Raw genomic sequence first — 9362 nt, forward strand, 5'->3', positions numbered from 1 at the left:
GCCTAGGCCAGAGAGCTGGCTCGGGGCCCCCGAACTGAAGGGGTCTAGTGAGGGGTTTGATAGGTCTGCTATCCCAAGGCCTTGATGTAACCTAGAAGTACCCTCACTGGTATATTTCAACCTCCCCAGTTTCTCTAAAATTCACCTGCAGCACCTCTAAAGAGTCCGCATACTCAGGTTTATTCCAGAGAAAAGCTGTGAGTCCATATACTATCCCATTAAGAGGATACCAAGAGGTGTCATCAAGGCCAGAGAGCTAGTTCAGGGCCCCTAAATCGTAGGGGTCTGATGAGGGATATTCAGGTACATAATTATGTCGTTGTACCCTACTTCCTGAGACGGACTTGACCATAGTCCCATTCAGGTACCCTCAAAAGAGCCAGTGTCATTGTCTGTGGCTTGACAGGGCGGGTTTTGTCTCAGTTTTACGTCCTCCAGCGAGACAAACCTCCTATTCATGGACGACTTAAAATTATATGCAAACAACGAAAATAACCTAAACACCCTCATAGGAAAGATGAAGACTTTCAGTGACCACATTGGAATGAAGTTCAGATACGACAAATGCGCGAAAGTGAACATAGTGAAAGGAAAAATTAAAGAAAGAGCCAACATCCCCGATGAACAAGCACCAAACATCAGAGAACTCAAAACGGGAGAAGTGTACAAATACCTGGGTATATTTGAAGAAGGTAACATAGAACACAAGAGAATGAAAGACACAATAAGGAAGGAATACTATAGGAGAGTTAGAGGGATCATGAAAACAGAGTTAAATGCAAAACACAAGATCGAAGCTGTAAACTCATTAGCAATACCAGTGGTGGAGTATGGATTTGGAATAATTGAGTGGACTAGAGAAGAGATTAAGAAACTAGATAGAAAACACAAGGAAAATACTAACAATAAATCAGAGTCTACACCCTAGAGCAGACGTGGACAGGATATACATACCCAGAAAAGATGGAGGGAGAGGACTTAGAATGATAGAGCAAGTACACGAAGTAGCTATATTAGGACTGGCAAAGTACATCAAAGAGAAGGAAAACGACTACCTTATTAAATTCTTAAAAGATAACCAAGACAACACAAGCAAAAATATCATAAAAAAGGCTGAAAAAATCGAAAGAGAGTACACAACTAGTAGTGAAGGAGACAACAACAGAGGAGAACTAAAAAAGAGAATAAAAGCCTATAAGAATGAAATAAAAGAACAACAGAAAGCAAGACTGATGAACAATTGGAAATCCAAAAGACTGCATGGTCAATACATTAAAGGACTACTCGAGAGAAAGAACACCGTAGATATTAGCAAGACTTTTGAATGGCTGAAATCAAGCAGATTGAAAAGTGTAACAGAAGCATACATCATGGCAGCCCAAGACCAAGCCCTAAGAACAAAAAACTACGAGAAAAACATCCTAAAACTCGACGTTGACGATAAGTGTAGACTTTGCCACAGTCCGGGAGAAAACATAACACACATTGTCAGTGGATGCACACAACTTGCGAAACACGAGTACACCACCAGACACGACAAAATATGTAAGTATCTCCACTACAATATTTGTCTGGCATTAGGGATGGATAACAACCCCAAGCAAAAATGGTATGCTAAAGAACCTGAACCAGTAACAACCAAAGACGAAATTACAATCTGCTATAACCAACAAGTGCAAACGGACCGAACAGTAAACGCAAACAAACCGGACATTATAATAAAGAACAGAAAAGATAGAACCTGCACGATCATAGATGTAGCCGTACCAGCCGATATGAATGTAGAGAAGAAGGAAGCAGAGAAAAAGCTCAAATACAAAGACCTAGCAATAGAAATAGAAAGAATGTGGAACATGAAAGTAAAAATAGTCCCAATTGTGATAGGAGCACTAGGAGTAGTCCCAAAATCGCTTAAAGACAACCTACAGCAAATCCCAGGACAACTCCATATCAACACAATACAAGAGTGTGCACTGCTTGGCACAACCTACATATTAAGAAAAGTAGGAATCTAAATAATGCAACACCGAATCCTGCACTGGGTCTGAGGAATTAGGTTAATTCCTGATCCAGTAGCTTATACCAGAGGGAAAAACCCTGTCTTCCTACATATGGAGTTTGTAATCAGAAAATGGACATGGCATTTTTTTTTTTTTTTTTTACAGGAAGGTAATTTATTTTTTCAAGTTTAATCGTGTGTTTCTCTTCTATTTCATCAAGTTTCATTAAGTGTTTCTCTGTTTCATTTTAGAAACCTGACTCGGGCAGTTCAAACAAAGTGTATTCCCGAGAAGGCTATTTGTACCTGATGGAGAAAAGTAAGTAACAACTGACCATTATTTTATTCCTAGTTGTATTTACAGCATTTTACACCCATGTTCATGAAATAAATAAATCCAGCCTAGTTAGCTTGGTTGGCAGCGCGTCTGCCTTGTAAGCTCTAGGCCGCGGGTTCGATTCCCCCCGGAGCGGATTTTATCGTGAAGGGATAATGTTCGTTCTCGGAATGGTTGGCCTTCTCTCTTCGCTTTCGGGACGATGTGATTGGCTGATTGGTCAAAGTAGACTTCAGTCTGACTTGAGAGCGAGATTCCGAGTGAGACTAGATTCGTAGAAGCTCAACCCGTCCTTTGGGGCTGGCCAGCCCCTACACCTAAGCCTCAATTTGGGCTTTTTTTTTACGGCTTTCTTTTAAGTGGCAGGGTTCTCCTAGAGGAGCTCTTCCACCCAACCACTAAATTTTTCCTTCACTGTGAGCCTTTAAGATATTTCACCAGGGAGGTCTTGAATGCTCCTAGACTTCGTGAGTCTCTTATATCCCTATGATTGTCTCGCTGGAGGACGTAAAACTGAGACAAAACCAGCCCTGTCAAGCCACAGACAATAACACTGGCTCTTTTGAGGGTACCTAGCCTTCTCTCTTCGCTTTCGGGACGATGTGATCGGTCAAAGTAGACTTCAGTCTGACTTGAGAGCGAGATTCCGAGTGAGATCTACAGACTAGGTCTGATGTTTCTTGATTTTTGTTCACAGAGGCTTTTGGTACAACCTGGACCAAACACTACTGCATGTACCAAAGAGACAAGAAGGAATTCATCATGATTCCTTACAACCAAATGACAGGCAAATTTGTAAGTATACTCAGTCAATTTATTTCTTGTACAGTGCTACTGAACCTCGATTATGTCAACTCTCTATTATTTTAACCCCAAAATGAGTTCTTCTTTTTCCAAGTGTTCAAACTAACGAGACTAATGACAAAGAAAATGTCGATAAGACATGATTTTTGTTTCTTCAATGTGATTGATTGATCTCAGGTACCATAAGCTTTGTACAAAACAATACAGTTTTGTTTCTTAGTTCGTTTTCAAAATTTCATAGGGTATTTATTAACCATGTTGTTCTTTTGTATCTAAATGTTGCCCCTTTTTTATTGTTTTATACGGAATTTCAATTATTTCAAATTTAGAGGGACTGATGAGGTCCCGAAAGCGAAAAGAGAAGGAAGACAGAAAGCAAGCCGTTCCGAGAGTGAACCTCACCATTTTAGGATAAAATCCGCCCCGGACGTGAATCGAACCCGCGAAGAAGCTCTTACAAGGCAGACGCACTTTCAGCCAAGCTAACTAGGCTGGCCTTGAAAAAAAAATCGCTAGTTACTACTATTTTTTTTTTTTTTTTTTTTTTAAAGAGGTTTGACCTCCGTTGTTACAGTTGCATCCATCAAGCCTCAAAAAATGTGATTTCTGGATTTCTTTAAGCTTTTGTGGACCAGAAAGGCCCATAATATGTCTAATATAATATGTCTAACATATCTGTTTTTCTATTGGTGGTGTAGTGCCTCGGTGGTGTAGTGGTCAAGGCGCTCGCCTGGTTATCAGGAGGGCGTGGGTTCAATCCCAGCCGAGGTATGGAATTTTATCCTCAATATAAATTGAGAATTTGACCACAATAATAGTAGTAACCTACTGCTGGAGTAAAGGGACTTTTCAGTCCTATGCGAGCAGTATAAATAAGCACTATTATTATTATTATTAATAAAAATACCCTACCAACCCAGTGAAGAGTATAAGTTATTTCTTTTACATCTATTGTTATGGAACTTCACAAAGTTACTGAGTCTTCCATCAAGATAATACCTGGGCCCAAAAGTCCCAGCATGCCAACCGTTTTGCTCTGCAATCACGTTTGTTGGAAGTGATAGTAATAATATTCCTGTTTTTCCTTACAGTGTGGCAGCTCACTGTGATAAAAACCTAATGACAGTCAGTAATCTAGGGGTGTGTTTCGGCCCTACATTACTGCGGCCGGAAGAGGAGACTGTGGCCGCCATTATGGCCAATCCCAAAAATCACATTAGAAAAATTTCTGCATGTCTGTCTGTTACGCTGATAGACCTGTTTTTGTCACTCTTTTTGCGAGAAAACGGCTCGACCGATTTGGATGCAATTTTTTGTGGTTGGTAACAAGAGTACTGACGGTAACATAGGCTACTTAAAATTGTCACATTCCATCCTGATTCAAAATGGCGGCGTTTCAAAGCCATGCCTCTTACGCCGCGCTAATCCTGTACATAGCACAAGCTTCCCCATCCCTGGCACAAGCTCTGCTTATACGGATGGGTATACCATTTATAAAAATTTAGTATGTTCTGAGAGTTGTGTAAATGGAAACTTAATAAATTTAAAAATTGATAAATAAAATACAACTTCTCTCTTCACCTCCACAGGCATTATCGGAAGAGGACAGGAAGCAATGGATGGATGTAATGGACGGGAAAGAGCCTACCTACGGGTTACCTTCTACCCCACTGAGTGGTCCTAGACCTGAAGAGAGAACATTGGATGAGACAGGATTCGTGTTTGTCAAGAAGTGTATTCAAGTAGTGGAAGCCAGAGGTAAGTGAGAACATTTGATCCCTAAAAAAAAAAAAAAAATGTGATAGAGGGAACTCATCAACTAAATTCGAGAATCCTAGTTAGTCCCTGTTCAGACAAGGTCGGTGTTTTTCGTGTCTCAATTAGTCCTACGTACGGTGATTGCTTTGGGCTGACATTTAGTTTTGGCTTCAAAACTAAAGTATTGTGTCTCTTCTCGCCCATCTGATGAGAGGCATACTACGGGATGGGCATGCTACGACACAGGCCACAAGCGTCTAATGTAGCAGTTGTTCCATTGCTACGAAATAAAAAAACGGCGGTGGAACACTCATCTTTTTTTTTTTAAAAAAAAAAAAAAAGATGTTAACAACATTTACCTTTGATAGCAAAAAAAAAAAAACTTTCCAAGAGGCCGTTATCTTCCCTGTCCTAAATACCCCGCCAGACTTGAGAGGTTTGATAGTGGGAACTGTAACTGCTAAGGTCTTATCGAGCCGAAAGCGAAGAGAGACAGATGACAGGATAGGAGAAAGCCAGCCGTTCCTAGAGCGAACCTTACCTGATAAAAATGAAATCCGCCCTGGGTGTTCATCGAACCTGCGAAAGAGAGACACACACTTTAATTCTTGGAATTTTTTTCATAAAAAATAGCTCAATTTCACTTAGAGGCCCTCTTTCAGGTAATCATTGAAAATACCTAAGTGGCCTATGGCAACAAGTGTGGACGTCCAAAGCGGAATCTCTTTGGTGGAAAAAAAAAGTAGCAGAATTGATGTTCATTAGTCCGTCTGTCCCCATAGAAGGACTTATCCAAACCTGGTCGACCTATATATCAAATTAAAGGTCTTTTTACCAGGAACACGAAAATGGCAACGAACCTTACCTGATAAAAATGAAATCCGCCCTGGGTGTTCATCGAACCTCCGAAAGAGAGACACACTCTTTAATTCTTGGAATTTTTTTCATAAATAATAGCACAATTTCCCTCAGAGGTCCTCTTTCAGATAATCATTGAAAATTCAGATAACATAAGTGGCCTGTGGCAGTAAGTGTGGACGTCCAAAGCGGAATCTCTTTGGTGGGAAAAAAAGTAGCAGAATTGATGTTCATTTTAACCTAAGCCCTAATTTTGTTTTGTTTTAATGGTCTTTTCTCTCTCCCCTGGTAGGTCTGGAAGAGCAAGGTCTGTACAGAGTGGTGGGTGTGGCGTCCAAAGTATCCAAACTACTCAGCATGGGATTGGATCGGAGGAAACTGGAGAAACTCAATCTGGACGATGCGTTCGAATGGGAATCTAAAACCATCACGAGCGCCCTCAAAACCTACCTGAGAAATCTGCATGAGCCTCTCATGACGTTTAGGTGAGAAATAGCTTTCATAGTTCTGAAAAAAAAGCATTATTGTTTCATTGTCAATTTGAATTCGGCCAGCCTAGTTAGCTTAGTTGGTAGTGCGTCTGCCTTGTAAGCGCTAGGCCGCGGGTTCGATTCCCGCCCGGGGCGGATTTCATCATCATTGGTTAACAGCCATTAGGCTGGTTTGCTGCAGTACGCCATGTTTCCCTGTCTTCTGCCTTCCTCTTGAGATCGTAGTAGGTTGTGACATTCATATCCTCCATTATTTGTTCGATGTAGTCCATTTCATAGTTCTGCAAAAAAAAAAAAATGTTTCATTGTCAATTTGAATTCGCAACAATGGAACAAGTTTTTAGTGCTGATATAAGATGAGTGCTAATGTAAGAAGAAGAGGAGAAGTTTAGTGCTGATGTAAAAAGAAGAGGAAAATTACCTGGACAGAATGTGGTTCAGAGGTCTTGTGAATCGTATGTAACATTTGTAACAATGAAACGAGTCTACATTAGACTCCTTTGCTTGTGGTCTGTGTTGTAGCATGCCCATTCATTTCTATTAATAGAAGATCACTGAAGACTCTCTCTGTATTGTGTTCTATGAAAATACCTTCGATCATAAGGAAAACACCCAAGAGCTACGCATTTTTTCAGGGATTTTGAAATTCAATTTCAGTTGTCTGGTTCCTTTCTGCTCAATGCTGTCCTCTTATGTCAAATATTGACTGAAATACTGAATGGGTTTGCTGAATCAAATATTGATCGAATGTTTTGCTGTTGTTTGTGCAGGTATCATAGCAATTTCATAGCGGCTGCCAAGGAAGAATCTCGCCCGCTTAGAATCAATTATGTACATGAGGTCTTGTGAATCGTATGTAACATTTGTAACAATGAAACGAGTCTACATTAGACTCCTTTGCTTGTGGTCTGTGTTGTAGCATGCCCATTCATTTCTATTAATAGAAGATCACTGAAGACTCTTTCGTATTGTGTCCCATGAAAATACCTTCGATCATAAGGAAAACACCCAAGAGCTACGCATTTTTTCAGGGATTTTGAAATTCAATTTCGGTTGTCTGGTTCCTTTCTGCTCAATGCTGTCCTCTTATGTCAAATATTGACTGAATGGGTTTGCTGAATCAAATATTGACTGAATGGTTTTGCTTTTGTTTGTGCAGGTATCATAGCAATTTCATAGCGGCTGCCAAGGAAGAATCTCGCCCGCTTAGAATCAATTATGTACATATGCTAACTCACAAGTTACCCGCACAGAATTTCAATATGCTCGATATTCTAGTTAAACATCTGACCAAGTAAGTACGAGTAAAAGCCAGCCTAGTTAGCTTAGTTGGTAGTGCGTCTGCCTTGTAAGCGCTAGGCCGCGGGTTCGATTCCCGCCCGGGGCGGATTTCAGTGCGTCTGCCTTGTAAGTGCTAGGCCGCGGGTTCGATTCCCGCCCGGGGCGGATTTTATCCTGATTGTATAATGTTCGTTCTCGGATCGGCTGGCTTTCTCCTATCCTGTCTTCCTTCTCTCTTCGATTTCGGGACGATAAGACCATAGCAGTTACAGTTCCCTCCCTGGCTTTCTCCTATCCTGTCTTCCTTCTCTCTTCGATTTCGGGACGATAAGACCATAGCAGTTACAGTTCCCTCTGTGGTAGGCTTTCTCCTATCCTGTCTTCCTTCTCTCTTCGATTTCGGGACGATAACTAGCAGTTACAGTTCCCTCTGTTTTCTACTACTATCTTTCCGTCCTTCTTTCTTCGATTGAAAGACGATAAGACCTCCGTTGTTACAGTTCCATCCATCAAGCCTCAAAAAATGTGATTTCTCGATTTCTTTAAGCTTTTGTGGACCAAAAAGGCCCATAATGTGTCTAATACCTACCTCGGTGGTGTAGTGGTCAAGGCGCTCGCCTGGTAAACAGGAGGGCGTGGGTTCAATCCCAGCCGAGGTATGGAATTTTATCCTCAATATAATTTGAGAATTTGACCACAATAATAGTAGTAGCCTACTGCTGGAGTAAAGGGACTTATCAGTCCTATGCGAGCAGTAAAAATAAGCACTATTATTATCATATAGGTAGGTACCTACGTAGGTAGTGTTTACATAAAGCGGAACTTTGAGCAGGGATGTTTGGTATGTTACCTGGGCCTAAAAGTCCCATCATGCCAACAGTTTTGCTCTGCAATCACGTTTGTTGGAAGTGATGTTAATAATATTGCTGTTTTTCCTCACAGTGTGGCAGCTCACTGTGATAAAAACCTAATGACAGTCAGTAATCTAGGGGTGTGTTTCGGCCCTACACTACTTCGGCCGGAAGAGGAGACTGTGGCCGCCATTATGGACATCAAGTTCTGCAATGTGGTCGTCGAGATACTCATAGAAAATTACAATAGGGTAAGTCCATTACAATAGAGCAAAATGAGATGTCAGAAAAAAAAAGAGAAAACTCCCATTTATAAAAACTAAAAGGTGCCTTGAAGTAATGCGAAAGCGGTACCGACTAACCGAGGTATAATCTATTACTTCTTCTATTTTGGCGGTTTTCAGCTCTACTGATTTAACGGTCAAATATATCGAAAGCTAGCCTAGTTAGCTGGTTTGCAGCGCGTTTGCCTTGTAAGCGCTAGACTACGTTTTCGATTCCCGCCCGGGGCGGATTTTATCCTGAACGGATAATGTTCGTTCTCGGAACGACTGGCTTTCTCCTATCTTATCCTATCCATCTTCTGTTCGATTTGCGGACGATAAGACCTTAGCAGTTAAAGTTCCCCCTATCAAACCTCTTTAACAATGTTTTCTTTATATTTTTAACGGCTTGATCATAATGTCATAAAGCAGTGTTTCTTAATTAGTTTGGCCCGCGGAACCCTTTTCAAAAGGTGAACATCTTTGCGGAACCCTAAACTTTCAAGATTGCACCCCCACAGCTCCCTCTATCAAACCTCTAAAAAAAGCTGTATAAGATGAAATACCTAGTCTAAGATGGTCGTTTTGAAACTGCATTTTATCTAGTGTAGTTATTAGAAATTTTCAAAGATACAGAGACACATTTGTATGTAATATTTGTATTGTATGTACCTACGAATTGTACGCTAATGACTCAGTTGCATGATTTGATTTGGCTGA

The 9362-nt window shown here is 40.8% G+C and overlaps 2 protein-coding genes across 2 annotated transcripts in view; both read left to right on the forward strand.

Moving 5' to 3' along the window:
* LOC103507749 (rho GTPase-activating protein 26) overlaps positions 1 to 8630 on the forward strand; it is a gene marked incomplete at its 3' end in the record, with an annotated part of 33487 nt that extends 24857 nt beyond the window's left edge. Inside the window, exons 10-13 of the mRNA XM_017443460.2 lie at positions 4730 to 4898; positions 6049 to 6241; positions 7407 to 7541; positions 8471 to 8630. Of these exons, the coding sequence (XP_017298949.1) occupies positions 4730 to 4898; positions 6049 to 6241; positions 7407 to 7541; positions 8471 to 8630 (657 nt within the window). The remainder of the gene's footprint in view (positions 1 to 4729; positions 4899 to 6048; positions 6242 to 7406; positions 7542 to 8470) is intronic.
* Positions 2191 to 3209, forward strand: LOC113466829 (rho GTPase-activating protein 26-like). Its single transcript, XM_026822534.1, has 2 exons — positions 2191 to 2318; positions 3034 to 3209. Exons 1-2 carry the CDS (start codon positions 2309 to 2311, stop codon positions 3204 to 3206), a joined length of 183 nt encoding a protein of 60 aa, XP_026678335.1. The 5' UTR covers positions 2191 to 2308; the 3' UTR covers positions 3207 to 3209.
* Positions 8631 to 9362: the final 732 nt, after the last annotated feature.

Source organism: Diaphorina citri, unplaced genomic scaffold (genome assembly GCF_000475195.1).
Source record: "Diaphorina citri unplaced genomic scaffold, Diaci psyllid genome assembly version 1.1 scaffold339, whole genome shotgun sequence".
NCBI classification, from domain to species: Eukaryota; Metazoa; Arthropoda; class Insecta; order Hemiptera; family Psyllidae; genus Diaphorina; species Diaphorina citri.